General features: G+C 38.7%; 1 protein-coding gene across 2 annotated transcripts in view; it reads left to right on the forward strand.

Moving 5' to 3' along the window:
* The window catches only part of LOC126425316 (uncharacterized), a 211,491-nt gene that overhangs the window by 121,128 nt on the left and 74,816 nt on the right, over nt 1-15,547 (forward strand). For both annotated transcript variants that reach the window (XM_050088296.1, XM_050088297.1), the window contains one exon: nt 12,871-13,135. In XM_050088296.1, coding sequence (XP_049944253.1) covers nt 12,871-13,135 — 265 coding nt within the window. The remainder of the gene's footprint in view (nt 1-12,870; nt 13,136-15,547) is intronic.

The raw sequence follows: 15,547 nt of genomic DNA on the forward strand, positions 1-15,547 counted from the left end.
TGATCGAAGGTCATTGAAGAGGATTGTGATGAAACATAAGCAGGGTGAGCTGGAATTACAAACCTACTCATCAATTATGCATATTTCCAGAACAGGAAAACGTGATGCCAAAGCCATAAAAGCTGGAAGCAATGGAAGAAAGTCATTTGTTCGATTGAGTCTTATTTCACACTGTTCCCAACTTCTGGCCAAATTTACACCCCAAGAGGGAAACATGGTGGGAGCTCAGTGATGATTTGCGCAGTCATATCATAGTATTCAATAGACCCTACTATGTAAGGTCACATTACTGCCAAGGATTATGTGACCATTTTGGCTGATCAGGTTCTTCCTATGGTAAAATGTTTGTTCCCCAATGGTGAGGCTGTGTTCCAAGATGGCAGGGCCCCAGTTCACTCAGCTCATATCACCCAGGACTGGTTTGGTGAGCACTAGGATGAATGCACGGTAATGTTTGTGCTTTTGGTTTTTCCATATTTTTGTCTATCCACTGTATCTGAGACATAGTTCATGGTCTTGAGGAATAATTTAGTGCCTAGTGCTTCATAGCCTGGTGAGGTGACAGTCTCATTTTATGTAGACAGATGGTGAATTTATGTAATGTTACAGATGGTGAATTTATGTAATGTTAAAATACATTATTGCTAGAAGTGAATGGCCTCCTAATAACTTGCAACAGCTGTGAAGTAATTGAACAGTGTTAGAGATACTGAGTTGAGTTTCAGTGAACTCCGTTAGTAAATGAACATGTGAAGCAATGCATTTGATGTACTCAGTGCCAAGACTTTCAGTCTCATCGTATGTTATTATTGAAAATACTACCTATCTCTGCACATTATAACAATGAAAATAATCAATTATTGATAATATAACTTAAATGGATAGATAAGAAATCTACTCACCTAGTGGTGGCAGGGGAACATACACAAAAGGATTTAGCTTTTACAAGCTTTCGGAGCCAGTGGCTCCTTCTTCTGGCAGAAGAGTTGAAGGGGAAGGAAGAGGGGTGAAGGAAAAGAACTGGAGAGGTTTAGGAAAAGGAATACAGTTCAGAAAAGTCAACCAGAATTCTGGGTCAGCGGAGGCTTACCAGACAGGATGAGAAGGAAAGACTGATTTTGGGGACTGCACTAGATGAGATTTGAAAACCAGATTCTGGTATAGGAACAGCTTATACCGTACTCTTAAGAAGAGTAATTATTTTCTTCCATATATTAGATTGTAGCACAAGGAGACTTTTTCAAATATGAATTTGTTCCATAATTGTCTGTGATAAAATACTATGAGAGAAAACCAAAATAGTTTTTTAGGCCTTCCCTTCTTTCCTGTTCCGACGCTACAGAATATTCGTATTGTAGAATAACTTTAGAAACGTGAATGCAATGACACAAGAGTCCCCATATGGACCGCATTTTACAAATTATTTTGCATCACCCACATAGTATTTCAGATATTTATGTTTCTTTGAAATTTGTGGTGGTACCAATTTCCATGTTGCCCCACCATTGTTGTTATGTTTTATTAATTTAATAGGTTCTGTGGCACAGTGTAGAAAAAGATTTGTTGTGACAAAGTGAATAATCACATCAATCAACCGTATTTTGGCATTCACACACACACACACACACACACACACACACTTACTTTCATTTGTTCACTGTGCTGACATCTGGAATAAATTGCAGAAGTTTTCTTTTCTTGAATCCCCGTGAAGTATGTGATGAGGCATGTACTGTCTTCAATTACACAATTTTTTGAAAAATTAGTGAAATAAATTATCGCTCGGGGGGGGGGGGGGGGGGGGGGGAGGAATCATTCAGGTAATATGTAATGTATGCTATATAAAAATTTAGTAAAAAATAACGTTCCCTCAATTTAGATATATTTGTTGGCTGTTTGTAGCAGGTGAGTTTGTTTTCTGTTGCAACCATGTAAATGGATGACTCTTGTATCTAAATATGATTAGTTTCTTTAGGTTTGGTTCCATAGTCATTGGAAATTTTATAAGGGCAACATTATTTTTACTGAGAGTGTATATTTGTGTTGCAAATCTTAAACATGACTGTGAAACCGCAACTGTGTAAATCTAAAGAGGTTGAAACAAATCAGCCAACCAGTTACGAACCACAGGTTTATTAGCCCTTGATCATGGTTTTGATATTTCTAAAAATGTGTGCTTGTAAAAAAGATATTTTTAGAAATATCAAAACCTAGATTAAGGGCTATCAAACCTTTGTTTTGCAACTGGTCGGCTAATTTTTTTCAACCTCTTCAGATTTACAGGGTTGCTGTTTTCTCAGCCACGTTTAAGATTTTGAAATATATGTCTGCCCATGAATTAAAAACTGTCACCAACTATATGTTTGTAAAAATAATTTTGTTACTGGTTACATGCATTTTAGGGCCCACTCTTGAAGAAGATTTTTAGAAATACCAAAATGTAGGTCAAGGGCGAATAAACCTTTGTTTTGCAACTGGTTGGCTGATTTTTTTTAACCTATTCAGATTTGTGTTTGTTTAAACCACAGCCATTTAGAACTAAATAAATCCATGCATATCATACGACATAAAAACAACAACCTAGGCATCTAATTTTGTTGTGTTTTGAACAGTCTGTGAACATGTAAGCAGAGAATTGCAAAATGGAGCTCAGTACCTGTTCCTACTCATGCTGAGAAACTGTTTGTATATCAAATGACATATATTCAGGGATTTGGCCACTTCAGTAGTTCAATAAAAGAAAATTTTGTTGAAGGGTCTTTAAAAGATGAGGAAAGGATGTGATAGCAAATCATGAGTTCATAGTCTAAACTGCAATTTAAAATCACGCAGAACATAAACATATGCAAATTATTTATTCTTCCTCAAAGTGGAAACTGCTGTTTTCAAGTGCTGCAGCAGACTGGCAGATACATGAACTAACCTACAAATTAGCTTCCATTATATAAAGTAGACTCATACAGAGATGATGACAGCAACCAGCCAAGTTTTATAATGCTATTTATTTATTGAAGTAGCACCATTACCACTTTCAAACTGACAGATTCATCTCAGACAGCTCGTACACATTAAAATACCTTTTACAAAGAGTACTAGGAAAGTTTTGTAATATGATGCAGCAATAAGTCACAGGAGGCTTATTGTTGCTGTCTGAAGAAGAAAGTGATAATGGAACGTGTTGTTTTGGACACACAGAAGACAGTCACAGCTAAGAGGTACACTGAGCAGTGCCTGCCAAAGGTCATCCAATTTTTGAAGAACCTGCGACTGAATCAAGAATGAACACTTGGTTCCTCCAACATGACAATGCTCCAGCTCACTGTGCCAAAGCATGCAACAAATATTTGTGGGGTACAGGAGTGAAACTTCTTGAGCACCCTCCTTACAATCCAGACTTTGCTCCTTGAGACTTTGTACTGCTTCTGCATGCGAAAATGAATCTGAAAGGAGTGCAGTTTGCAAGTGATGAGGACCTCCTGAGGGTGTGGACAATGAGTGTGCTTTTCTCTTTACAAAAACTTGGGAGAACTGGTTTAGTGATTGGTTTCAGAGGATGAAGAGGTATATTCAGTGTGACGAAAATTACTTGAAAAAATTAAATAACTAAAGCTTTATTACAAAATTTTCCTAGTACCCTTTGTACATTAGCTTTCACTTTTTGTGTCCCCAAATGGCGAAACTTCCTTGGATGGTGGTGCCCTACACCAAAACAAGTGTGAGAGAATGTGTTTATTTGTGACCTCTGTCTCTGGCAAAATAGAGAAGAAATGGTTTGGATAACATGAGACAGGACTGCTGTTCATGAGAGACAAAGCACCATTATATGTAAAGGTAGGTGTTTACCATTTGCAGTGATCTCAAATGGTACCGTGCTTCACACTTTTCTTTCTTTCATCTCCTCTTGGCATTACACGCAAAATGGATTTTCACCATTCTTCAGTAATTTATCGTAAACCGCTTTTGAGAATTCACCAGTTAGCCATCTGTAATTAGTGTATTAACAACAATATGGAAAGGATAGATTGCTACATACCACATAGAGTAGGCGTTGACTCACAGACAGGCACAGTGAAAAAGAATACAAGAAATATTTCATTTTTTAGGTTGACTCTTAACACAGAATGTTACAGCAGCCAGCCACTTTATAAAATGCTATTTATTTATTTAAACAGCACCATTACCGGTTTTGAACCAACAGGTTAATCTTCAAACGGCTAGTTCACGTTTTACATTAGTTTCGCCTTTTGTTTCCCCACCTGATGGAACTTCCTTGGAGTGGTGGTGTCCTACAACCAAAACAAGATGTGAGACAACATCTTTTTAACCGTAATTGTGGCTCACAACGTTTTTAAGTGACAAAAACAAATTATTATTAAAGGGAAGATGTTTCGGTTACTTATGATGAAGAATCCGCGCCATTGTGTTCCAGTGCAGGAACATAATGGCGCAGATTCTTCGTCGTAAGTAACCGAAACATCTTCCTTTTAATGATGATCTGTTTACATCACTTAAAATCGTTGTGAGGCACAATTACAGTTCAAAAGACATTGTCTCACATCTTGTTTTGGTTGTAGGGCACCACCACCCCAGAGAAGTTCCATCAGGTGGGGAAACGAAAGGCGAAACTTGAACTAGACGTCTGAAGATGAACCTGTCAGTTCGAAACCAGTAACAGTGCTGTTTAAATAAATAAATAGCATTGTAAAAAGTGGCAGGTTGCTGTAATCTTCTATGTAAGAGTCAACCTAAATTTTATACACAGCCATGGGCTCAAAATGTCATTTTTTGACAAAATAGCATAAATATTTCAGTTTTCAGAGGCACAGTGAAAAAGAATACTAGAAATATTTCAGCTTTCAGCCGGAGTCCTCATCCAGAAGCGCGCGCGCTCGTACACACGCGCACACACACACACACACACACACACACACACACACACACACACACACACACAAAACTGTGTCCGGGGTGAAGGCCTTATTGTGACTTTGTCGCATTTGAGTAGCAGTCTGGGGTGTGTATTGAGGGTAAGGAAAAGTGTGGATAAGGGAGGAGGGCAGGATAGTGGTGGAAAAGCTGCTATTGCAGCCTGTGGCAGGTTGTACGGATGTGGAGAGGAGAGGATAGGGCTGCTAGGTGTAGCATCAAAGAGGCAGTGGGTGGGGAAGGGGGAAGGTGAGAAGGAAGACGTAGAGAAGCAGAAAGGACATTGGTGGGATAGAAGGTGAGTGTAGTACTAGTACCGTAGTGGGGGCAGGCATGGAAATAGGCAGGTGGAGGACCGTAACTAGCAAATATTGAGGCTAGGGATGTTACAGGAATGATGGATATGTTGTAAGGAGGGCTCTCACCTGCCCGGTATAGAAAAGCTGTTGTTGGCAGGGAGAATCCAGACATCATAAGCTGTGAAGCAATCATTAAAGTGAATTACTTTGCATTGGGTTACATGTTCAGCAACTGCGTGGCTCAGCTATTTCTCGGCTACAGTTTGGAGGTGGCTGTTCATGCGTACAAACAGCTTGCCAGTTGCTTAAAGCGTTTATTATTGTTTCTGTCAACAGTTGCAGTTATTTATTAGGCAACTAGTTTTGTACCCTTACAGGTTCATTTTCAAGCCTGGCCCACTAAGGCTGCACTGACAGTGCCTGATCTTAATAACATTGAGTGGCAACACATGCTCTGTAAATGTTAGCAGGATGAATTCCTCAATACACACATGCTTGTTACCAATTCAAAATCACACTTTGATTTTGACTTGCTAACATGTGTATGTGTATAGTGGCATTCATCATGCTAACATTTACAGAGCATGTGTTGACACTTAGTATTATTATTAAGATCAGGTACTGTCAGTGCAGCCTCCGTGGTCCGTGCTTGAAAATGAACCTGTAAGGGCTCGAAACTAGTTGCCTAATAAATAATTGCAACTGTTGGCATAAACATTAAGAAACACTTTAAGGAATTAAAATAAAATTGCCGTTCCCTGTCAACGAAATGTTGAAACTGAAGAATGAAGAGAAGCTCATCAGTTTTCAAGTCAACGTTTAGTGTGGAACTGTGGTTGCAGCTAAGTTTGTAGATCACACGGCTGCTTTCACAGGTGGGCTTTCCTTTGATGGAGACGAAGACACCTGTGACAGATCTGGAGTAGGTGATAGTGAGAGAACGTATGGGGCAGGTCTTCCATTTCGTTTCATTGCGGGTATATGAACCGTGAGTTATGTTGGGAGCAGAGGTGAAGTAGGGAGGACAAGGATATTGTGTATGTTGGGTGGGTGATAGAATATCACTGTGGGAAAGGTGGGGAGGATATTTTGTGCCCTGAAATTTGAAATCTGCCCACACAACCACAGCGATATTCCGCGACGTACCGAACCCACGCAGCATCCTTGTCTGTCCCTACTACACCCTTGCTCTCAACACCTACCCACATTGCTCATATCCCTGCAATAGAACTAAGTATAAGACCTGTCATGTACAGCTTCCACCAATCACCTACTCCACTCCTGTCACAGGCATCTTCTACCTGTCAAAGGCAGAGCAACCTGTGGAGGTAGCCATGTGATCTATCTTCTTACCTACAATCACTGTGTTGTGTTGTATATATACTTGACATCTGACAAGCTGTCTGTCCACATGAATGGTCACTGCCACCCACTTGCTGAATGTGCCCCGTAACATGATTTAATTCACTTCAACCACTGTTTCACAGCCTATGTTGTCTGGATTCTTCCCGCCAACACCAGCTTTTCTAAGCTGGGCAAGTAGGAACCCTCCCTACAATGTATCCTTCTTTTTCATAATCTCCGGGCCTCAAATGTTGCTAGTCCTTGTCCTTCATCTGTCTATCCCCATGTTTGCTCCCACTCCAGTACTATTCACGTCTTCTATCCCACGGACACACTTGTGCAGTCCTGTACCCTTCTCTACTGCTCTCCTCCCTTTCCCTCCCCACTACAGGCTTCGCAATGCCACACATAGCAGCCCTATGCTGCCTCTACGACATCCCTGCACCTTCGTACTGGTAGCACAAGCGTATTCTCCCACCTCGACCCTGCTATCCTCCCCCACTCCACACCTCTTCCATGCCCCCACTACATACAAGCTAGAGTGCTGCTCATGTATTTCCAGTATTCTTGTGCCTGTTTGTGACTCATCACCTTCTCTGTGTGGTGGGTAGGAATCTGTCCTTTTCATATTGTTGTTGTTTCATCTTGAACTACCCATTGTTTATAGTTAATGCATTGGATGATACAAAATAGCATTACATTTTCTGACATCTGTATATTTCGCAGATTATCAGTCAAAGTTTACTGTGAATGTGAAGCTGATTTTCATATTTCTTACATAATTGACGAAAACCTCTTTTGCCTTTATTTCAGGGTTGAGAAATGAATAGAATTTTCTCCACTGGGTGATGTAAAGCAGTTTTTAATTGTCAAATGTAAAACAACTGAAAATATGTGACACAACTTGTATAACAACATTTTCTAGTCACATGCTCGCTGTGCTCAGGGAACTTTATGTTTAACAAACAGGTGATACTTTGCTCTCAAAGTTTGATGAATGCTTGCATTCATTACATCAGAAAAAAGTGATAAATGAGTCTTCTCTTTTACTACTCATATTCTGTGACTCCATGTAGCTTATATCTTTGTTATGTGCATTCATTTGTTTTTGTAGGAGATAATCCTTGGCTTTCCAGTTAGGCATTTGTTTTGTATGTGTTGTTGAACCTTGAATTGGAACGAAGAATGAGGATGAAGTTTGTTTTCAGACTGTAATTTGTTTCCAGTTTGGTGGTTTGCAGTGTGATCAGGAACTGCAGCATATCTTAACCATAGTTGTAAATGTTATATGAGTCAGTTAGAAATCATCTACTGGCTATTTATTTTGGAAACAGTTTTTCAGTATCTTCAGAAAAGTCTGTTATTAATCAGACCAGTTAAAATTTTTGTTTAGTGCTGCAAGAGTATTGTTGATTATAAAGTCAATGGCAGAGATTAGTGTGAATGAATGTGGTTCCCAACTGCATTTAAAGGAGGCAGATTATTTCATGTACATGTAGGTCTTTTGTTAATTATTTGCAAGACCATATATTGCAATTGAATCATTTATCAAAGCCCAACACATTGATAATTAGCAGCTGACAGTATGGATTTAAGGTTGAAGTGGCTGTGCATTAGCATTGTTCCCGTGTTGCAAATTTAAGTTCCACATAAAGATGTTAGTTATACCTGCTTGTTCATTAGATGCATCCCTTTGTGTACAAGACATCAGTAGAGCAAGTGGTCAAAATTTGGGCTGCTCTTTGACATTTAAGGCAGAACTTACATTCTATTGAAAAATAAGTCTAAGTATGTTGTAGTAACGAATACTTAGAAATGTCCTGATTTAAACTATTATGGCGAGATGTAACATAATCTCACTATTTTTTTATTTTAAAAAATATTGGTAAGTTGATGCAACAGAGAGTTGAGATCTTAAAATATTCAGATATAAGTGAAAAAGCTAGTGTCTAGCTTGTTGTTTTCAGCAGGGCAGTCTAAATCACTCAGGTTGTTATCAAGTGGTGCAGTTGATTCATCTGCCTGGGATTCATCTTATCTTCTTGCTTTTTTTGTTCATTGCCACTTGTATCTGTTATTTATTTATTTCTATACTTTCGCAACCTCCACTTGTTGAATGAGATGTCACTTTCTTTTTCGAACTTCGGTATGTTCTTTGCAGCATTTCATTTGGAAGGATTAGTAGAAATTTCTTCTTTGGTAAAAACCTTTTGTGACATCGTTTTGTAAGGAGCATTAGTTATCAGGATAGGTCCTACAGCTTTATGTCCTCGGTTGCTGTTTACTTTGTTTGACGTGGGAATAGGAGCAGCGTTGTATGGGCTAACTGCTGATGTATACCTGTTGGGTTGAGGCTAATGAATGGGATTTACCCAGCATATGACTATCTAAAGTAGACTGAAGTTAATAATGAAATTACAATGAAATCCAGACCTTAAGCTGCTTACAGGCATTGATAAATATCAGCGGCGCCAGTTGAAAATGTGTACCCTTACTGGGACTTGAACCCGGGATCTACTGTTTACATGGCAAATGCTCTATCCGACTGAGCCACAGAGGACACAGAAGACAGTGTGACTGCAGGGACTTATCTCAGGCACACTCCCCGTGAGACCCACACTTCCAACTTACTTTCCATACACTACATTTGTAGTGCCCCTGCCTGCCATACTCATTACTCGTGGCAGTCAGTCTACCAATTCCCATAAGAGTTTGCGCAATGTGAGTGCATATGCACTGAAGAAGTTCATTGGCCAGTAAGCCTTATCTATATGAAAATGGTACCCGTTCTTTTGGACATGTCCAAAAGAACAGATACCATCTTCATATAAAGGTAATAAGGTTGTCCCAATAGTTTTACCACTGGCTGGGGGAATCACCTTGCTCACACCTGTTTCATACCATTTCTTCTTCATGTCCTGTGGGACGTATTTTAGCTTCTTCCTTGGAATTTTAGGAAGGAAACAGCACAGGATAGTCGAATTGACAAAATGGTTCAAAATCCGGCTGCAGCCCAAATTTAGATTACACATAATAGCCCGAATTTAGGCCATTACTAGTACATAATTTCTAGGTTAATTAGAAAACAGTGAAAAATAGTTGCTATTAAAACTGAAAATATTCTGAAAGCAAAGATTTTACCCTTAACACTGCATACTAGAGAGGACTATCCATAAACACATAAATTGGATGAAAAAATAATGAATGCTTAACTGCAGAAGTTTTAGGATGGTCCAAATAGAGTATATGTTGACTACAATATCGTGGGATGGTGAACTGTTGTGACAGTTATATAGAACAACTGAAGTGGCCTGAAACACTGTTTTACATTGTTTGTGCTAGACTGCAGCACCAAATTTCTAGTTAGCCCAAATTTAGGCCATATCCAAAATTTGGACTGCTTCTGTTAATGCTTTTATTGATTTAATTGGAGGAAAAATGATTTAGAGAGATGCACAAAAAAACTGATTTTTCTGCATGCACTCTTGAGTCTGTCATCAGCATAACTGCATAAAATGTTCTTGGTTTCCATGCTGCCTCAATTGAGATAAAATTCTTAATTTTTCAGCAACTGTCTCTGCCATCATTCCCAGGGGTTAAAACTTCTGACTGCCAGGATGAGTCAAGGGTTCTGTCCTGTATGTGCAAGGCAGCAACAGTGCACAGAATTTCTGTCCATACATTAATTCTGTTCTTCTCTGGAATGTTCTGGGTGCTACTGCCTTGCATAAATAATGCTGACACCTTGCCTTTTGTGGCACTCAAAAGTTTTAACTCCCAGGGTGACGGCATGACACCTGAAGAAGGGGGGGGGGGGGGGGGGGGGGGAACGTTAGAATTTTAACTGTCGACACAGTCTGAAGATGGAGAGCATTTCATCCTCTGTGTTTCATGTGTAGTCTGCCTGTATTGAAAATTATATTAGTTTGAAAAACTTGATTCTCATAGAGGCAGTGGCAGAGGCCATATCCTGTTCTCGCCCAAAGTATTACAATGATAAGCAAAACTTTACAGAACTGCTTGGAGAATTAAAATATACTTCCTGCAGTAGTCTTCAGCCAGCCAGATATTGATGGTTAAAATACCGTGAAATGAAAAACTCGCATGAAGGAAATTTTTAGGTGTGGGAGAGACATGTTCATGCCTTTAGGAATAAAAGCTGTAATATTGCTTCTGTGGTTAGAACTTGTACACGAAAGTACAGTTTGTTTAATAGTGATATTGCTGGGCGTACTTCATGAAAGGAGGCTAGTATTTAATTTCAGTGGAAACTTTTTTCTCCTGTTGTATAACAGAGTCATCTTACATTTAAAGTAATGCATTTAGAGTTGTTTAGTTTTTATGTATTTTTGTTGAACTGGGTGTTTGTTGATAAGATATTGGCATGGACAAACAAGTTATTACATGTCCAATCTTCATTATGAGGTAAAAAATCAGAGCAGAATTAATAATGAAGACAGGAGCAGTAAAAATATCACATCATTAATCCTAATGGTACTAATGGAAAATAATAGGTGTAGGTCCTGACCCTTCACATGGAATCTTCACAGTGTTTACCTGGAATGATTTGAGTAAGTGCTCAAATCACTGTTGCAGGACCAGATAAACAAATCTTAAGATTTTTTTTGTTTGAGCAGAATTTTTACTAGTCAATTTGGCTAGTAAATTACATTTACTATCTCCAAAAATAAGTAGCCCAAGATAACTTACATATAAGGCAGTATTTCACAATTCCATAAGGATTTACATTCTAAAAATATAGGTGAGTAACCGTAGAATAGGAGTTTGTCAGGAGAAAAGACTGCAACTGGGGTTTGAAAATCTGCAGTATGTCACTAACAATTTTAAACTCTCGTGGAATATGTGTAGCGGGTGTAATTACTGGGTGTTTCTTTTCTTGTAACATCTCCGGTGGTGGCAATAGACAATTTAGTACAGCTTTGGGTGTAGATGAGCACTTGTGAACTGTTGGAATTGTCGTCCTGAGAGAGGCACATACAAAAATGAACAAGTAAATGTCAACTCTCTGCTTTGAGAACTTCGGTAGTCCCATAGTTGAGAGAAAGTCAGTTAGCGGTTAAGAAAAGTGAAGAAAATATCACAATGGAAAGTCCATGATGGCTACAAGAAAGATTAGTCTCCATGACCACTCACCTATGGCTGATTGATATGGGGCACGTTCAGACACTTAACAACTTGGACTTTATTTTGTTGATGCTTCTTGAGCACAGATTTCAGCAGTAATCCGTTACAGGAATTTGATTAAAGGTAGATACCATTTCTGTGACTGTCACAAATTAGAGCATTATTGAGCTCTACAAATATTTAGAAAGATAATTTAAAACTGGTGTTCTGATGTTTTAGTATTCACTCTTATCTTACTACAGAAACCTCTAAAAATCCAGGCTTTCACATCTTGTAACGGAGTTATCTTCATTATACATTGACGAATACAGTAGTGGAGGTAAAGTCTGTGCTGTGAATAGCTGCTTTTTGGGGGAACATTATTCCAGATAAATCTTTTATGATAACATTACTTTGTACATACCTGTAGACCTGTTCAGTTAGTGATCATAAAAAATTTGAAGAATTACTCTGAACTAATATCTGCAGCTGATGTTGTTTTTTTTCCACATAGCTACAGTAATTCTGTGTATTGATTTAACTGTAGAAGTAGAAATAATCTACAATTATCTGTACATATGTACTCTCTAATCTACAGAAAAAACCATATACTTCTCAAGTAGCGACAATTGTGCCAAGATTTTTTCATATGTGGCACAGTTATTTATTTGTGCTACATTCATATAGGTTTAACAACATGGCTGTAACAACTATAACTGTGTATAATTAAATAGCGATCATCATCTTCCAGACTGAAAACATAACTTATAAATCCACTTTTACGAACATTTAAAAAATGTAATTTTATAGTGTTCGAATCAAAAAACAATTACCCACTGTATGTGGTCGAGAAAATATAACGGCTACAGTAAAAAAAAAAAAATAAATAAATAAATCAATCAATCAATCAATCCTACTACCACTGAAAGCAATGTAGTACAGGCTTAGCAAAGTGTATACCATTCAGAGGAATGTACAAGTGTATTTGCAGTCAGGAAGTAATGAAGTCAATAATATTCTGTAACTTGCTCACAGTGTTGATGTACCAGACTGCATGCAATTCCTCGTTGTACATATGTGCAGTTAGTTGTCTCTGTGGAACCATCATATGTAACCCTAATCACACACACAGGAGGATGACAATCTGTTAACAAGTTGTGTGTGCAAATTGTTACAGGGATGCCGCAGCAGAGAGTCGAAAGCGGAAGGCCGCCGCCTCGCCACCAGAGGAAGCAGCTGGAGTGTCAAAGAAGCCACGTACAATGGATGCTGCCAACGGTGATGCCGAACCCCTGCGAGCATTCATGTCGAGATACATGGCCAACGTCTGTGAAACATACAATGCCATGTTGCACATATTTGAGTATCTCAAGGTTCAAGAAGTGCTACGTGCTGCGAGGGTCTGCCGACTTTGGTGTAGCGTAGCTACGCATGATTCACTGGTAAGTACAAAGCAAATAAGAAACTGCAAGTGTCAGTTTGTAGATAGTAGTGGTCGTCGTGTCCCCCCGCCCACACCACCAGTTGAAATAAAGTTGAGCTTACAAGTGATGCATATAATATGTTAGTGTCCTCTCGTGTCTCGAGATTTAAATCTTCAGGAATACATATCAAAAATTAATCAGTGAAATGTGCAAAAAGATAGCAGGAGAAGAAATTGAATAAACTAAGAAATACGATGCGTAAAATTGAGTGACTAGAATATCTCTTGTTTGTTTGTTGACTTCAAAGTTTGGAAATGTGCCTCACTGTTCATGTCAACTGTAAAACTTTCTGGCGTCAATAGCATACCACTAAAACATTGAAAAGCAATTCTTAAACAACCAAAGGTCATGCTAGAGCTCCTTTTAGCGAGTGTGGGCCTGGAATCACTTTCTAAAGTGTCTTCTTAAATGAAAGGTTCTGAAGAATAGGCTCTCTATACTGCAACAACTTGAGTAGTAACATTGTCTGTAATCTTTCCGAAATCTACGAATGCTGTAAATGTGGGTTTATCTTTCTTCAATCTATCTTAAGTTGTAAGGTGGTCAGTATTGTTTCATGTGTTCCTACACATCTATGGAACTGAGACAGATCTTCCCTGGTATTGGCATCCTTTATGAATAATCACTTTCCTTTCAGGAATAGAGCGTATTGTGATGATGAGAGGCATGGCAGACTCCAAAATATACAAAGTGTTGGGAATTACCCCTTACACTCCAGAGAGCAGACCAAAGGTGTCTCTGTGTTCTTTTTTAAAAATCACTGCCACTCGGGGCCACAGAAAATGATATCTTTGTGAAACTAATGAGGCCACTGACCAACAATTAGGATATACATTAAAACATCACTGTTTTCATTCTAATATATTGACATACACATTGCAATACAAAACTTTCACTGTGTGATATTTTTTGAAACTGCAGGGTGAACTATTTCCATCCTCATTTCACTTAGAAATTCCTCTAAAAGCTCTACAATCTCTCCCACGGAAAGAACTGTGCACCAACAGCTAACCATTTCGCACCCACTAATTTCACCGTAATAACTACAACCATTCTCTCAACACAACTGCTACAGTTAAATACCCAAGTTAACACAGGTTGGCATAGATGGCAGTAGTACGAAACATTGATGCCTAGTACAGCAAGATTTGAGAATGGAGCATGTGAGAATTACAAAAAATTGTGTCAAATGAGGCTCGGCATCGGAGTATTTTGAGCGCTTTTCTTCGTTGTAGTGAGAAGGGTTTAAGGACTGAATCAGCAAATAAGTGTGTGCCCACCTTCCTCTGCTTGGCTCTCATTGAACTGTTGTGATTTCACTAACCTGCTGAACTGATGTAGAAAAGAAATCAACAGCTGATTAGATTCGTTATAAACTTTTAACATCCTTTGATATGGAAGATGAAGACTTCAGGAAGAGTGAAGCATTAATGTCTTGCTGGACCAGTAAAGTGTGATGAAGGGTAGGATAATGAGAAATCTGTTACAAATATCAAAGTAATGTATGCTACATTTTAAGCAAAACCTAGTTTTTCGTGAATCTCAATGTTTGTGATGTCGTGTCTCCTGAACTCTTTGTCTTACAGAGATACAATTTTGCAGCAGCACTCAGAGGTATATGGGGATACTGTCTGCAAACTGTACACATGTATGGTGTCTGTACATGTGTGGATGGATATGTGTGTGTGTGTGCGAGTGTATACCCGTCCTTTTTTCCCCCTAAGGTAAGTCTTTCCGTTCCCGGGAGTGGAATGACTCCTTACCCTCTCCCTTAAAACCCACGTCCTTTCGTCTTTCCCTCTCCTTCCCTCTTTTCTGATGAGGCAACAGTTTGTTGCGAAAGCTTGAATTTTGTGTGTTTGTTTGTGTGTCTGTCGACCTGCCAGCACTTTCATTTGGTAAGTCACTTCATCTTTGTTATATATATTTTATATATATATATATATAATGTCTATCGACCTGCCAGCGCTTTTGTTCGGTAAGTCACCTCATCTTTGTTTTTATATATATATATATATATATATATATATATATATATATATATATATATATATATATATATATATATATATATATATATATATCCACACACAAAGACGATGTGACTTACCAAACGAAAGTGCTGGCAGGTCGATAGACACACAAAATTCAAGCTTTCGCAACAAACTGTTGCCTCATCCGGAAAGAGGGAAGGAGAGGGAAAGACGAAAGGAAGTGGGTTTTAAGGGAGAGGGTAAGGAGTCATTCCAATCTCGGGAGCGGAAAGACTTGCCTTAGGGGGAAAAAAGGAAAGCACCCACGTGATTTACCAACTGACCTGCCTACACTGTGAAGCGTTCTATGTGGGAATGACCAGCAACAAACTGTCCA

Source organism: Schistocerca serialis, chromosome 10, assembly GCF_023864345.2.
Source record: "Schistocerca serialis cubense isolate TAMUIC-IGC-003099 chromosome 10, iqSchSeri2.2, whole genome shotgun sequence".
Classification (NCBI taxonomy): domain Eukaryota; kingdom Metazoa; phylum Arthropoda; class Insecta; order Orthoptera; family Acrididae; genus Schistocerca; species Schistocerca serialis.